Genomic DNA, 16106 nt, shown 5'->3' on the forward strand with positions numbered 1-16106 from the left:
AGAATAACCAGCAATGCTTCAAATATTAACCCTTGTGAGACTGCCTGAGCGATACGAGGAATTTTAGAAATAGTATGATATACCCCCGAATAAAATCAGTCATCAGTATAGCAAATGGAACTGTTATAAAGTGTTAAACAGGAGGTACCAACAAATAGGCCAAGGTCATGTCAATAGGTCTTGATATATTGAGTCTTCTTCGACACTTTTGCCATTTAACTTGGCAAAAGTTTAAGAATTCAGAGAATTTTTGGATTTGAAATTATTCAAGCCTATTTCAACTCATAGCTTGCAGAACATGTCTCTCCATCGGCTCTTTGGGGGTTAAAAGCACCAAGGCCCTTTGCCAAGTGTACCACTACTACACCAACAACTTTCGTATCATATATACTTGTTCAAGCATACGTTTTCGCATACCTATCTTGTATTTGACATAGGATCATGATGTTTAGACCTGTTTGAACACTTTTTTCAAAAATAAGTTGTTGGTGGATTTTTTCGTTTTTTCTTTTGGTTACCTATGCCTACAACCTCAAACACTGCTACTATACAACCAATAACAAAAAACGCTTTGTTTTATTTCCAGGGCTGGATGAAGTTCTTGGAAATCTGTAGGCCTATGTCAATGATGTGCCTATATTTCATTTGTCTCACACAGACAAGGATGTCATGTATAAAATTCAAATGATCATTGCCTGCAATTATGTTCTATTGTTTGCGTTTTAGCTATACAAACAGTAGTACTACATGCACAGCAAACGGCCACCTGACAAAACTACAATTAGATGAATTAGGCCAACAATAAAAAGGATGTTCCTGCAATATCATGACAGGATGATTACTGTGCTTTCGTGGTGTTTGTCATAAACACACGCCAGGGGTCAAGGAATGAAATTACACCGGGTGATGTGAATCTACAAACTGGAAAGCGACATATAGTTGGTTTGATATCATAATAACTTGATCAGAGTGAATTTTACTACATAGTCTAACCAATTGATATATAGAAAGTAATAAGACATTTGAAGTTTAATCCATTCCCATTAGTAGTCTCCAACACATATGCACCAAATATGATATCATTACAACAACACCCTTCCTAACATTTAACCAGTTTTAAAGGGGTATATGCCGTTCGTGGGACAGAGCAATAGAGTCCCTGTCAGATGGCAGCTCTGTCTATGAAGCAGGTGACACTACTCCGGCACTTCCCCCTAGCTACCGCAAAACAATACCGGAACAGATGACAAAGAAACATACATCGAAGACTTGGAGAGGAACAAGAGTTAGATTTCTACTTGCCTATTTCGGTAGAATCTTCTGCTGGTATCACTCTCTTGGGATAAAGATGTTGCCTTACCTTTATCATCCTTTCAATGACAAATAAATCAGGGCTACCAGTATTTTGTCTGTGTTGAGCAAAATACTGGTATCCTTCAATTTATTCCCCAAAACATAAAAATCTGAAATCTAGAAACCACCAAAACACCAAGTAAAAGAGAATAGGTTAAGATTGAATTAAAATATAGTGTAAAATAGAAAGAAAACTACAGACTATGAAACAAACCTCATATTCAAGAGTCAGATTTGAAAGGTAGTATATTTACCCTTGTCTCACACAGACAAGTACGTTTTTATACCCCAAACTCTCAATAAACACTTTTTAAGATATTGATTAAGTTACAATTTTCAACTGTGAAAAGGTGTTTTTGTTTTTTGTAGCCGCAACGACCCTTGGAAATGAGGTTGCATATAAAACAGTAACAGGACGCCATCACCGAAACGAGCAGGAAACTAACATCTCTAAAGACACTGAAAGAAAGAAGACGTCTGCGCTTGCTGAATGTCAAATAATCATTAGCGCGGCGGCGGGCGGGTTAAAATATAAGCAATAGATATCTAAAAGTCAATTTTTTAGTCGCTGTGATATTCTGGTTGAAACTGATCTCACAATTGGCCATCTTTGATATTTTGATTAACATCAATTCACAAAGCTATATGGAAAGGTCCACATATTTACCCATATCTTATCTCATTTTAATCCTTCTCATTTAACTTTAGACAGGGACATCCAATTTCATATTTTCGGGGGAACTTTGCACTGCATTTCCAACTAGAGTTTTCAGCTCGACTATCTTTTCATAGAAGTCAACATCTTTTTCTGCTAAAACTGCTAGGAGAGAAGACAAAACGACATTAATAAGCGACAGCGCTTGACGCCTACGACCATGCCAGTCGCGTAGCTGCAGGTGTGGGAGATTCTGGGTGTGGGCATTTTGTGGGTTTTTTTGTATTATTTTGTGGAAGTATATGCTTACATGTTGTGTGAAATTTTTAATGAGTTTGATTTTTGTATGTAATTGAGCCACAGACTATCTTCTCAACAAAACACAGACTGGAAAAGAAAGACAATGCACACGACAAGTTCAGAATTCATCACTTTTCTATCAAATTTAACTCAATAAGATCTTAAACATGTCCATCTCAGTCTAACTGCTGAATGCAATATACATTTACACAGTCATTCTGACCTGGTGAACTTGAATGACACATCGCAGACATGACAGAAGATGGCAACAATCACACAGTTTCGCCGATGCACAATACGCGCATCCAGGCATCCATTTTGACAGTTCAGCCGAGATTACGGAAATCATCGCTGCCGTTTGATTGGCTCTTGTTATTAGTTTGTACGATCATTGATTTGTGGTCGCCAATTTCATTAGGGGTCGTCTTTGTTAGCGCATCTTCGGGTAGGCGTTGATTGGATCTCTGCCGATTGCAGTGTGCACTGGTTACACAAATAACATGAACTGTGTAGGCGCGATGACAGATACAACACCATGACTAGGTTGTTCACACGTGCGATTGCTGAATTACATGTGTACGCTACTGATAAAACTGGACTGTTTTAAGAAATAATTGACCATTAGTAACAATAAAGATCTGCAGTTTCGAGATCTTTTTCCTTTTATTTGATTGTTCTATAACAATATCATACTAATTCAGTTTACTTCTGTATTAAAAGATTCTAAGAATTTTCACTCAAAGCTTTCAAATGATTTTGTCTCTTTTTGTCTGAGTCATTTTCTTCTACCTTGTGCGCAAGTAAAAGAAAAAGTTTTCATGTGCGTCAAAACATATCGCAAAAATTCTTCAAATTACATCGAGTGTGAACAACCTAGAATTGTTACAGCAAAATAGTGATAGTGCGAGTGTAGTGTAGAAAACGCAAAAACGCAGAACGCAAATGCCTGAACAACAATAGTGCTAGACAAAAGTGATAAACAAGTGCAAATACTGACAGCTATAACAATATACTAGCGCGAGCAAAAAGTGCAAAGCAGCGCTGCAGCGCGTGGTGCGGCAGTGCGTGAAACTTAACGTGACAACACACAGTGCCGACAAAAAGCATACATACCTGACTCAACCGACATGAGGCATTACACCTCAGATCGTTAAGACCCGTTATGTCATTCTGAAACGGATTTCAAGCAAAGGGTTAATCAGAATTCAAGACGCGCAATGCAGACTTTAAAGGGTTATGGTAGTTCTTCCCAAAGACAAACCTCATAGCAGCCAGTTTGTTAAAATTAAAAAAATGCAAGGTTGGTGTTCTTTAGTATTTTGAATGCCATCTATATAATTATTAGAGACAAAAGACAGCCTCCGTTCTGCCTGCAAAAAGAGAGTTTAGTTACAGATATTTTGTAATATGCAAGGAGGGGGGTGTTTCATATTTGGAATGTCCATCCACGATCAGAGGTTATGATTGACTGATTCTCCCCAGATGATTGCTAAACGAATGACTTAATTAATGGCCTCAAAGTGAGCGGACTGAGACAAATCCCTGAATCTGTATACCATTCACCAGGACGGGATATTCCGGCATATTGAAACAGTAAATCATGTGAGATTTCATGAATGAAGGGGTAGGGTCCATATGTTACAAATGTGGAATTTTAAATGAGCACATTGATGGAGGTCATCGAAGATTCACCTTCATCTGTGTATGGTTGGAGCAGGTTTTGAGGAATTGTCCAGTAATGGCCAGTTTCATCCTGTGAAGAAATAGATCATGAAGTAACAGATGAGGCGTCAAAGTATTATTTGACTTCAATTTTAAAGTTTTGACTCATTTGTTTTTAATTTCTGAACTAGGTTAAGGCTCTAACTACAATCCGAAAAGAGATAACTTTTATGCCCAATTGACCTTGAGACCAACCTCTTCCAGTGCACCACCCTGCCCATAATAGATCACTTCAGCAGGAGTGAGCTTACCTGTCTAGGAATCAACCCCACGCCCAATCAACCTTGAGACCAACCCTCTCCCCGTCTTCTACTGCGCCACCCTGCCCCTCATAGATCACCCAAGCACCGGGATCAACTCATCTCAAAGCTAATTAGAAGGTCGAACATCAAACGATCTAAAAAAACGGCAAAGCAATCACCGCATAACAGTTAAATTGCCGTGGATCAAAACTTCAATTCTGATAGCAAACTCCCAACAGACCTGACACGAGAATGTGCTCCTGTGCAAAATAGATGAGAAGTCAGAGAAAGGGGTGGCTGGGCGGATAGAACTTGGAGCTACTGTGTGGCTTCTTCGTCAAGATTGAGCAAAGTTGTTGTTTAGATGACAAGAGACAACTTGGCAATTGAAATCATACCGAAGCAAGTTTGAATTCCCAACAGGAAATCGAAGAGTTTGTTAAAGGAACATTATGAACTTGTTACCGGCCTTGTGAGTCAAAATTAATGAAGTTGATAAGCTACAAGGAGTAATTAGTAATGGACAGAAGTATATATAGAAAGATGAAATAGATACTCTACCTAAAACCAAATATCACCAGTTCATCCGATTCTCCGATCTCATGCACCCTGGTGACGCAAACTGGCCATTTCTTGATGCCGCTACCAGCAGTAACATCATTAACACCAACTAATGCGGACAAGACGTTCTCAACGCAGTGTAATTGCTTAATTTTCTGTGACCAATTGAACTGCATTCTATTTGCAAAGCAGCAGTGATTTAGTCGTTAAGGATTTATCAAATTATGAACAGCGGGGCATTATTTTCTGTGATTACAGATCGACGCAGCTTGTGCGGTGCCATTGGTTCTCTGTCGTCGCTGCTGCATACAAAAAACCCTGCATGTCCAGTTGAAATAACATGCTGGGTGGGTATGGTCAAGGCTATCGCTCTGGGCAAGGTCAATGAGAGGAGCCGCAGGGTACAGGAGTCATAACCAATATTGGCAACCGTTCCAATTTTTTTCAGACATTTTCACACCTTCTTGAGATGGTCAAATTTAAGATGCAAGAACTTCTGCATGGGGAAGCAAGCAGTCAAGATTAATACCCAAGATCATGGTCATTCTGAGGGGCTGCAGGGCTTTGACTGTCCTTCCCTATTTTTTGTCGAGACAAACGCTGTTTTCGTACACCACCCACTTCTATAAAGTAACTCAGATTCCATTCATTTATCTAGGTCTGCAAATTTTCTGCGAAGGCTAATGTTCAAATCACTGAAACTGAAATCAGCTGATAAACTCAAGGTGCCTTTATGATACACTAACCTCTGCCACCTTCGATTCATGGGGTAAATCGGGGATGTTGACCTATACGCTCTTTCCGCCTAATGCAGCAATAAGCCACTGATAAGAGTTACAACACGCATACCAAGTTTACTACAAAACACCTCAACCATCCATCCCTCTAATTTAGCCACGGTGTATGGCCCCCGATTGGTTAGATGCAGTGAATGTCAGATCAGCATGTGAAATCTCTAGGGTAGTCAGTCCGGAGCTTTCCAAGTTTTACGAGCCACTTCTAACAGCGCTCTTTCGTATGTGCCAGGTTTTTTGCCAATGCCGTGCTACAACTGTATAATCGTCTACCTGGCCAATTTAATGAGGCGCAGGTAGTGTAATCACAGTTTGAAGATGTCAGCCACATTTTCCCAGGAATCCGCAAACCAACGCAGAGCAGACCTGAATCCCATAAGGGAGAGTAAACATCGAAATACACCGAAAAAAAGATCGCAATAACATCTATAGTTAGTCCAACTCTTAGCAAAAGTGGTTTTGTGAGAAACAAAAGTGTTCGAAGTTGTGTGATTTTATGAACGAAATGACGCTGAGCATGATTGCAGCTTCAAGTTCCTGCCATTTGATAATAGTTTTAGACAAAACAGGTGTGGTCTAAGCCACTTGACTTAAGAACAGTATGGTGGGTCTTCTTTAGATTGTTCAAATGAACAATTTTCAGTCATCAAATGCCGTATTTCCAGACTGAATGGGTTTTTATCTACAGGTATTCTAGGAGGATTTATGCAATTTTCCTCTTTGGGTACAGTATTTACCAAACAATTACCTTCCAAATAAGAGTTTACCCTTACACTAAGGGTAGCAGTCACCAATGTGAAAAGTACTCTGATGGAATAAGTCCTTTAATAGTCTACTTCATTTGTTCAAAACTTTGAAAATCGAATTCAAATTTGAAAGTTTCTAAATGTGTTAATCACACACTGAATATTAGTTGTGTAGACATATATACAAATACTATTAATACCAACTTTCAGCAAATTTGCATGCATAATAACTGCACTACGCATTTTGTACTTCTATTTTCCTGAGTCACCAGTAAATAAAATACTCATGAACTGCGTAGCCCTTTAGGATACTGCTGCATTTACAACTCCTACACCCTCTAAAACGGACAGTTTCTTGAGACTGCAATATTTAACAACAAATTTGTCTGTTTCAGTAAATGGCTGTCATGAATCTTGTTTGTCTAATACATGGTCATCCAATGTTCTCAAGAAACACAATCTATTGAACTGTGGAGTAATTTAGCCCATATATCACTGATTAGCATGCTCAATCACAGAATCTCCAAAGAAAGAGTGCTGTATGAGGAACACTGCATGTTTGGAGAATGCAAGGGAACATACACGTAGCACAAATAGATCAGATTGAAGACGTTACTGACAACTAAATCAAAGGCCGACAACTTGACATATGCAGAAAATAATCCCTTTGGCAAAACACGAGGAAGGGGAAATTCAACATTTGTGTGTGGCCATGGAACTGTACACAAGCTGCTGCCAAGAATTCTCATGGTATTTTTTGGCATTTACTTCCAACGCTGATGCCCTAAGGGACCACATTGCCTAATTATACAGTTTGCTTCCCGTAAAAGAATGTCATGGAAAAAGATGGTTATGACAGCTGATGCCAAATGTTCAACTGCGTCAAACGTTATGAAAAAATGCAGAAGAAATATTCAAGGACACGACTAGAGGCAGTGATTTCTTATATTCTTAGCAATTTATGGATCTCTTCCACCTCATTTTGAAGGAATTCTAATTTAGGATATCAAGTTCTAGCAAAAATGGTAGTACCTATGGTCAACCCTTAACTGAGTTGATCTCCTTCCAAATCATGTGGCATTGACTGATTCACCATGGACAAACTAACATCAGCAGAAGATATCCACACACAAAAGGATGGCACACGCCAGCCACAACAAAAAAACTGTGGAGAGAACAACACCAGAATTCTGTCAAGGTGATATATTGTCACCGATTTGACACAAGAGTTTTTTGTAGCGATTTTTTACCTCCTAAGAAAACAACGTGATAGGTGTCACAAGTTCCATGGTGCACCTGCATTAATCCATGCACGACAGCCTCGGCCTGAAGAAGAGCGCAAGCTACTGTTTAGCATAACAGTAGCTGCGAGTTTGTTTTCTCAGGACTTGTACCGCTGGGGAGCCACTCATTAGGTGCTCGAGAGAGGCAATCTTTTAATGCAGCGCACGCCTGGCAGACTTCATGCTTAACGCTTTCAGTCCCGTGCATACAGAGTGGTACAAATGCAGATAATCTTGTGCAGTGCTTTAGCTATGATAGACTGCATTGTTTATGATGACTTTTAACGGAAATAAACAAATTATTTTTGCAGAATTGAATGATGACAACAATTTGCATAGAACAATTTGTTCTTACGAAACATTTTTGATTTAGGAGTTTAAGTCAACGAATCAGCTTTCATCAATAGACTTCACTGTAACCCATTGAATTATGTAGTATGCAAATAGTCTAAAAAGCACCTGACAGGTTGACACTGAAATATCAAAAATTGATATCTATCAATTTGTATGTGTACTTATTTGAACGATTGTTCAATTGATATTGGTGTTTTTCGATCAACGATCGGATGATAGCGCTCATCAGGCTTTCCATCTATGTCAAGTGGAGACCTCGACCCATGCTTCATATACAAAGGCATTAACTCTCTACTAACAGTCGAGCATGGATACCCAATCGGCAAGTTGTTGCCAATTCCGGGAACAACCCCCACGAAACTCCTTGATTTGACTATGCCATGGCAATACCACTGTGAGCTAGATCAGGGATCGAGTTTCAAAAAGCTAGATCTTGTTTCAAAATAGCTCGTTTTGGTGACCGCCCACCATTTGGAGATCCTTGCCTGACTGATTATTTCAGTCCATTTAAATAGTTGAAACAACGTGTAATTGAAAATTGCCTATTTGATGAAGTAACTGGTGATTGGAGTTTTGACATTTAAAAGAGGTGATGACAACAACTGTCTGGTGAACTCCAGTATCCTTCATCACCACCTTTAACAAGTTTACCTTTAGTTCACCTAAGTCATCAATAAACCACAGCTGAAGCCTGAGGAGAAAAGGCATGACTTGAACTTTAAAGACTTCTAGAATAATGTCAACATTGTTGCAGTTGAGGTACAGTTACCTGTTCCATTGTCCCATTATGAAATAGGCCACAGATTTGACTGAATCCTGACGTAATCTGCTGGACTTTCTAAACCCTGCTGAAAATAAAAGTGTCTATCGCAAATCCTGACAATGACTTTCAACCCACCCCACATTCACAAAATGACCACTGCCCCCTCATCATATTTCCTCATTATAATTTCTCTTCTCTTCTCTTCGACCTTTACACCTTGATACGGCTTGTGTCTGTACCACATGGTAAGAACGAAAAACCAATCACTGTCCTTAGGTATTTAGCCTGATTGGCCTGGATCTGTACAGAATCTGGGCTTGGTTTTTAATGGAGCACTTGCCAATGAAATGGAACTGGCAAATGAATTATTGGTAAAATGTGCAACAGGTATAAAAGATGCAGTATCGGATGGTCCTCACCAAGGTGGTCGAACGGTTTTCATCAGATGCTTGCCTCGCAGATTCAATGGGAACTAATATAAAGCTTAATAGATACCAATAATCAGAGTTTGCGCTTATTTCTCATACCAGTACACCTCTAGCAGCCAAAGGGGATACTTTATACAATTATATGCCATCTGCAGATGCGTGCACAACCATAGAACTCAGTCCGCACAACATCATCACACTTTTGTCAGCATGGTATGTTGGTCAACTCAGCTTTCATTTGGAGCCCAGCTACTTTGACCGCAGACATTTCATAATATGTTGGCTTCACTCAGCAGCAAGCCACACAATTTTGATTTAATCAACCTGGTGATATATCACCATTTTTGTTCCTAATACTACTGGAACCTCGAAAACAAAGGCCTAATTAGCAGGTAAATTACCCTCAGCTTGAGGTAGGTAATGAAAGTTTTGACCTCTGTTTTGAGTGGCTATTTTTTAAACGATAATGCATGAGTAGACATTATTTGCCATCAGCTGTTTTGTTTGTTGGCAATACTTCAATGTGAAAATTAGGCTGATTAAGGTGTTTCTGCGCCGCCAGCACTGCTGAATTGTGCACCGGGATAGGGAAGGTCACCTGCAGAAGAGTGTGACAAACTGACCGGAGAATGTCCACAATCTGTCATAGAGGAAGCTTTGACCTGTTTATCAAACACTATTGTAGAGTAAGCACTGACCAGATTTCAAACTCCTTTTTCTGTGCAGCGATGGTAGCTTTGTCATTGGTTAAGGACTACAGAACAGATCAAACTATACAAAACGAGTTTTCCCTGAAAAGTACATCCTTTTGAATATATATTTGTTGATTTCTGATTGCCAACAAAAAATCATAACCAAAAGAATCTGCCTGTGGACTTATTTTGCTCAGTGTAATTGTCGTCGTCACTGGTTTTTAGACCACAGCAAATAAACAAACTAACTACCTAAAAACATCAGATTCTGCCAACATTAAAAAAGTCTCATCAAATTCAGCAAATGCCAAATAAAAAGACCAGAAGAAACTGGAGAATTAGAGAACATCAGTTGCTATTCAACACATGAGTATAACAACATCATCCGCCAATTATCATCTATTGTACACTTTGCACAAGATGGCTGATTCAGTTAGAATAATCCAGTTAGACATGTTAGAGTCAGGGGGTCCATAATAATGCAACCATTTGTCAATTGACAGAATCAGTCACATTTCCTGATCGTGCTACTGATAGTGCAAATCAATTTAGTCCAATCTCTGCTGCCGAACAAATTCATTTGCAGATAAGATTGGTAGCAGTACAGCAAATTCTTCCACAAATGATGGCCAGTGTGAGCCATTGCTTACTGCCTAAATCAAAAGGATTTTTTCCAGCAACTGTTTATAGTTTCGTGATCCTGCGAACAATCTTCTTCAAATATGCTTTGAAGCCAATCAAGATTCTGTCCCAAATTCTTCTGATGGTAATGAATCCTGATGATAATATCAGGAAATCTGGACCAGGAATAAGAAATGTTGCCTTCACTTGATGGCCATTTCACCTACTTCCGTTCAGTCAATTCCTTCACTGAAAAAACTGCACTGCACTTCGTTTGCTGCACTCGATATTCATAAAAGATGAGCACAAAATTGCAAGGAAACTCAATCCTTTGAGAACAAGACTCGACTGGACTCTAACCATGACCATCCATTTTACATCCCTCGAGGCACATTCCCATTGAAGTCAGGTGGTTGGTGGTCATTAAAGGATGGCCACAGGAAGGAACGGATTTACTTCCAAACCTTTGTTTATCACCAAGCTGAGGCTTAGTTTGCATTTTATGGTTGTGTTTGCAGTGTAATGTTCTTTCTTTGGTAGACAATGCATCGCAGCCTCTTCTGTGGGTGACTCTTTTACTGTAAATATGAACAATTCCAAAATTAAATGAGATGTTTTGGTAGATATGGTGGAAGAAGAACCTACTTTATAATAAATAACAAGGTTTCTTAAGCAAAATGTAACAAAGCTGAATTTCTGTTTCACCCATGGAAGACCAAATTAGCTACACACAGCCATGTATCTAATGATCCTGTTTTTCAGTTCAAAATCAAGGTAAAGAGCACTTAATCAAGTATTGTTACATTTGTGCTTACCTTACCTTTGCTCAGGGACCAACTGCTTTGTGAGGTATTGTACAAGGCATGTGCCAGCTGTTGAAGACACTAGAGTTGTAAGACACTAGAGAGGTTACCACAAGGCCTTGAGCTGTAGAGATACGATACCGCGATTGCTGAAAATCCCAGGGCCTACAATAACCAACTTTACAGCAATCCTTTTACACTGAAGCACAATTGCAATGTGGTATTCATAAGCCTCTTTTACACTACACAGTTTTTTAACCCGGTTAAACCGTGCCGTGCTCGACCCGGGTCGAGCCCGCCTCTGATGTACCATTTACACTACGCACAAGAATCCATCTCTGTCACCGCGCCAATTTACCTGGATCGACGTTCCGTCCTCTGTTTGAGGTAGGAAATTCTCATTGGCATTATTGGCATCTGCATCATCTGTTGCTGTGGAGGTCGAAGCCCGACTACTAGGCCTAGTGCTGTCTGCAGATTCGCTGCCTGAGGCTGCTGCCGACACTTTCTTCGCTTTTCCTTTTGCCTTGGGTTTCTTTTCTGTCGATTGTAGCAAAATTGAAAGCCTGGACATGGGCCTTGTACCTAGAATCTCGTGCATTTTGTCAAAATATTCCCATTCCTTTCTACCTTTTCCAGAGCGAACGTTATTGTCTAAAACTTCGCGATATTTCTTCTTCAGCTTCTTGATCTTTTCTTGACACTGCTTCCACTCCCTGTCAGGGAAACCAGCTTCCTCCAGTCCTTTCGCAATCTCCTTGTACAATTTGTTGTTGTGGCGTGTTCCTCCTAGTTGTGCCTGGGTAACATCTTCCCCCCCCCCCCCCCACAAGGCAATCAATGTTTTGGTCTCATCTGCCGACCACGCTGCACCACGAGTTGCCATTTTAACGGCTTCAAAAGGGTAAAACACAATAAAGAATGGAAAAACGCTGACAGCAGTCAATGGCAGTTCGCGGGAATGACGCCGAGAGTTCAAGGTAGATTAGTGAGCATGCGCACTTCGCAAAAGGTGGTCCATGGAAGTAGGTCGAGCATGGTAGCGTGTTTACACACTGTGTTTTTCATGCCCAGCCGTGCCCGACCCGGGTCGAGCTCACCATCCTTTGGGGGAGTTCAACCCACATGAAAGTAACACCGTGCCGAACCCTCTCAACCCATTTACACTTCGTGTCTTTTTGCCGAGATGCGCTCGACGCGGGCCGAGCGCGGTTGAAAATGCGTAGTGTAAAAGGGGCTATAGTCTCTCAAGCTTGAGAGGACCCATCAAATCTATTTTCCTTGTGTCATCAGGCCACATGATGCTTCAGTTAACTTACCCCCATGACAAGCTCCAACTTACTGTGGCTAGTATCACCTTATCTCAGATTGCTGTTTGGAAATTCTTCTCACTGGTACACAGGTACAACAGCAGTAACCCCAATAAAACTTAAAATGTTTGTTAAGTTGGTGCCAGGTCTGACAGGACAAGCTTCTTACCACATCATCGATGACAGCATCAAGCTAATTTTAGTAGCTACCGATGACACTATGCAGCTTTGGACGTGAGAACCTGCAAATTCCAAATGCGCCTACATGTATAATCAAATCTTCCAATTATAACGGTACAGCATTACTAATTCACTCAAATCAGAAAAAGTTTTTCCTGGAAACAATTTGTGGAAAAAAATTGAATTGCTTTAGATGGGTTTTTGACATATTTCTAATGTTGCATGTTGCTTCAAAGTTTCACAACAACAACAACAACAACAACTGAATCTTGTATATTTTGAACTCAAATCGGATAAGCATATACAATATTCATAACACGCATAAACAATATTTTATACAGTAGGATTGTCATCCACGGCCCTGTTTTCAAGCTCAGAACTATTTAGTGTCATTTGGAGCCAAATTTAACTGGTGCAAGTGCTTGCAGACGCCATTCCCGTCAACTCTCACAATAACAAACAGCAACTGGTAATGGCCGCTGATGAGCAAACAAACAATATGTATATTCTCGTCTACCTTATGTATTTATAGCTTATTCTTGGAATACATAACTATCATATTGCACGAGGTACTATGGAAGCATAGAAAAATACTGGTTGCAATACTACCAAAGAAATGGGAAAACATTCCATTCTCCAGTGCAAATATTCCTTTCCTTTACACAGTAACACTGCTTTCTCTTAGCAAGGAGTGCTGTTACTAATAGATTTGTTTTTGTGGAATCATAAAATGTTAAGCAAAGCAATGGCATCACCAACAAGAAAACTTCTTCTATCAGAGGTCAAATATTCTCAATTCATTTTTTGTCCTTCGCATGAGATGTAAAACATGATTCCTTGTACAACTGATGCCATGCCGGGTTTAAAGCACCCCATCCAAGTAGGCTAGCATAGATGGTAACTTGAGATGGACTCCTGTAACTTAGGAGTCACAAACTACTTGCAGAAACAACAACAAAGACAACCTATATTAGCAACAAGAAGCAAACTGGAAGAATCCGATCCGGGCAACATAGCATGGGAGACAGTCATTATGGTTCTCATATGTGACCAAACTGCTGAACAGCAAAGATACAAGAGTGAACCATACACAAAGGCAAAACTCTGCAATTAGCAGCCTGCCCTCAAGATGCTTGAAAAATAAAACATGCTCGCTCGCTTTGTGGTGATGGCCAATGTGACATCAAAGTTTATTGAGCACCTATACAAAGAACGGGAAAACCAACTGGTCAAACGTCCACACGATTTTCAGTTGAAAATGTCCTGGAAGCTGTAACTGCGGGAAACAACAATGTAGGGAGAATCTCATCACCACTTCAATGATAGCGTCAAAGGCAGAAGTTACAGGAGTACAAAATATTGCCAACTTTTATTTCAAAACCAATCACAGGCGACTTGCATTCAACTTCTCACCTTAGAGCGGATGTCACATTGGTGGGGAGGATTCAGCGTAACCATGCACTCAAGTTTCCCAGATAGCGATGTCCCTCAAGATGGCATCGCTTTTCTCAACAGCACCTCGCAGAGAAAACATGTTTAAGCTTCCACAGCAGCAACAAAACACGAATACTAAAAAGGGTCTAGTCAAACAATCATCAATAAAGGATGCGCCAAGATTGAAACGAACCAATGTTGAATTCCCCAATGAGTTTACTGAGTCTAAAGAGATGACAGGAGTGGTCAAGGATGTTGCAAATTTGTCATGGTGAGCATCCTTTCTCACCTGATCAGAGTGATAAGATGTGGAAGGGCTTCAAAGAAGCTTTAAATGAGCTTCTTTTTCGTTGGTGGCAATGTACTGAAGGCATGAAGGTGATCCATGGGGAAATCAGGGGTATAATGTGAGAGGAGTGATATACTTTCTAGTCAGCTCAACTCTGAGACAGAGGCTTGGGCTTCACAGCCAAAACTGAAAACACTAGCTGCAAAGCCATACCAAAGGTGTCGTAATATGGAGGCATAATATATGTATGTGGGAGTTTACAATCAATGGGAGAGGCAGGAGACAGTAGTTGTGCGATACTGACTGGAAGGTGACTAATCGCCATCGCACTCACAAGGCACGAAGGTAATCGTTACGCTATAAATCATCAACAGCAGAGCACACATTAGATGGACAATCAGACAAGAGGTTGTAAGAAAGTCTGATTATCACTATTTAATCAGAAGGTGTAGGAGTATTGGTGAACACTTTGTGAGTCGAGTGACTTGGAGCTTGAACTCACAGAGTAGAGAGACAAACGTTTGCAACTAAAAAGCTCAGTTACTTGTACAGACATGGGATTTATTTTCAAGTGACAATGGTAACTGACCACAAAGCCTTGAAAGTGGCAAAACCACTGCGGTTTTCCCCTGGACAGCGTTATGCTCTCAGCCCGGAGTTCATCAACAGCGTAAAAGACCAGGCAGCAATGAAAAGGGTCTTTTTCAAGTGAATGGTGGTAGTCAAGAGACTTATCAAATCTATCAATTTGCTAAAAGTATTGCACCCAACCAAGAGTGTGTCTATCAAAATATAGCCACCCTGCTAAACTGTTAATAGTAATAGCTTCCATAATTGAAACCCTGTAACAGATCCCTAGAATTCTGCCACCCTGCCTCAAGTGTTAACAGCAATAGATTCCATAATGAAGCGTTTGTAATAGATACCCATTGTTTTTTCAGTAGCTTCTTGTGGTTATGATACCACAGAGGTCACAAGATTATCCCCAGCTCAAATTGAATCGAATTGATTTTTCCTCAATGGCACAAAATGAGCAAATATCATCAAACTTAGCACTATCTTTTTCTACAACGCATCAATTGGCAGAGTCAGTTTAGGCAAATAATCGATACTTTTCATTTTCTTATGTTGTAAGAGTCAGAAATCAAAACGCCTGCTGAGAATTTTCACTCAACAACAAATTTTAATCACGATTGAAATTCATTTCATGATTTCATCATGTCGAATGACATTGTGTCGTCATTTGTGAGTGATTATTCAGAAAGGAAAGAAAAGATGGAATTGCTTTAAAGCATCTTCTTTCCTTTTATAAACCTTCTCACCATGCAATGATTAACTGGAAAGGCAATCAACAATTTCCATTTTTCCATTGACATCAGACACCAAATTTGGTTGTGTTTTCTTCAAATATTCTATTTTGGATATTCAAACCTGCTGATGATCAACACTGTTTCCATGTTTACCTTAAGTTCAATCCAACTTAAAGCTACAGCTGGAAAGCACCAGATAATATTCCACTCCAACACGGAAAACAATATCTTGTATTTTCCCTTTCCACCTCCGTCCTTTTCAAAAC

At 39.9% G+C, this 16106-nt stretch overlaps 1 protein-coding gene across 4 annotated transcripts in view; it reads right to left on the minus strand.

The window, feature by feature from the left end:
* Positions 1–16106, minus strand: part of LOC135488764 (proto-oncogene tyrosine-protein kinase ROS-like) — a 106561-nt gene that overhangs the window by 69500 nt on the left and 20955 nt on the right. For 3 of the 4 annotated variants that reach the window (XM_064773559.1, XM_064773558.1, XM_064773557.1), the window contains exon 2: positions 3422–3478. The exons of the other annotated variant lie outside the window; for it this stretch is intronic. In XM_064773559.1, coding sequence (XP_064629629.1) covers positions 3422–3478 — 57 coding nt within the window. The remainder of the gene's footprint in view (positions 1–3421; positions 3479–16106) is intronic. 4 annotated transcript variants of the gene reach the window in all.

The sequence above is a fragment of the Lineus longissimus genome, chromosome 5, assembly GCF_910592395.1.
Source record: "Lineus longissimus chromosome 5, tnLinLong1.2, whole genome shotgun sequence".
Lineage (NCBI taxonomy): Eukaryota > Metazoa > Nemertea > Pilidiophora > Heteronemertea > Lineidae > Lineus > Lineus longissimus.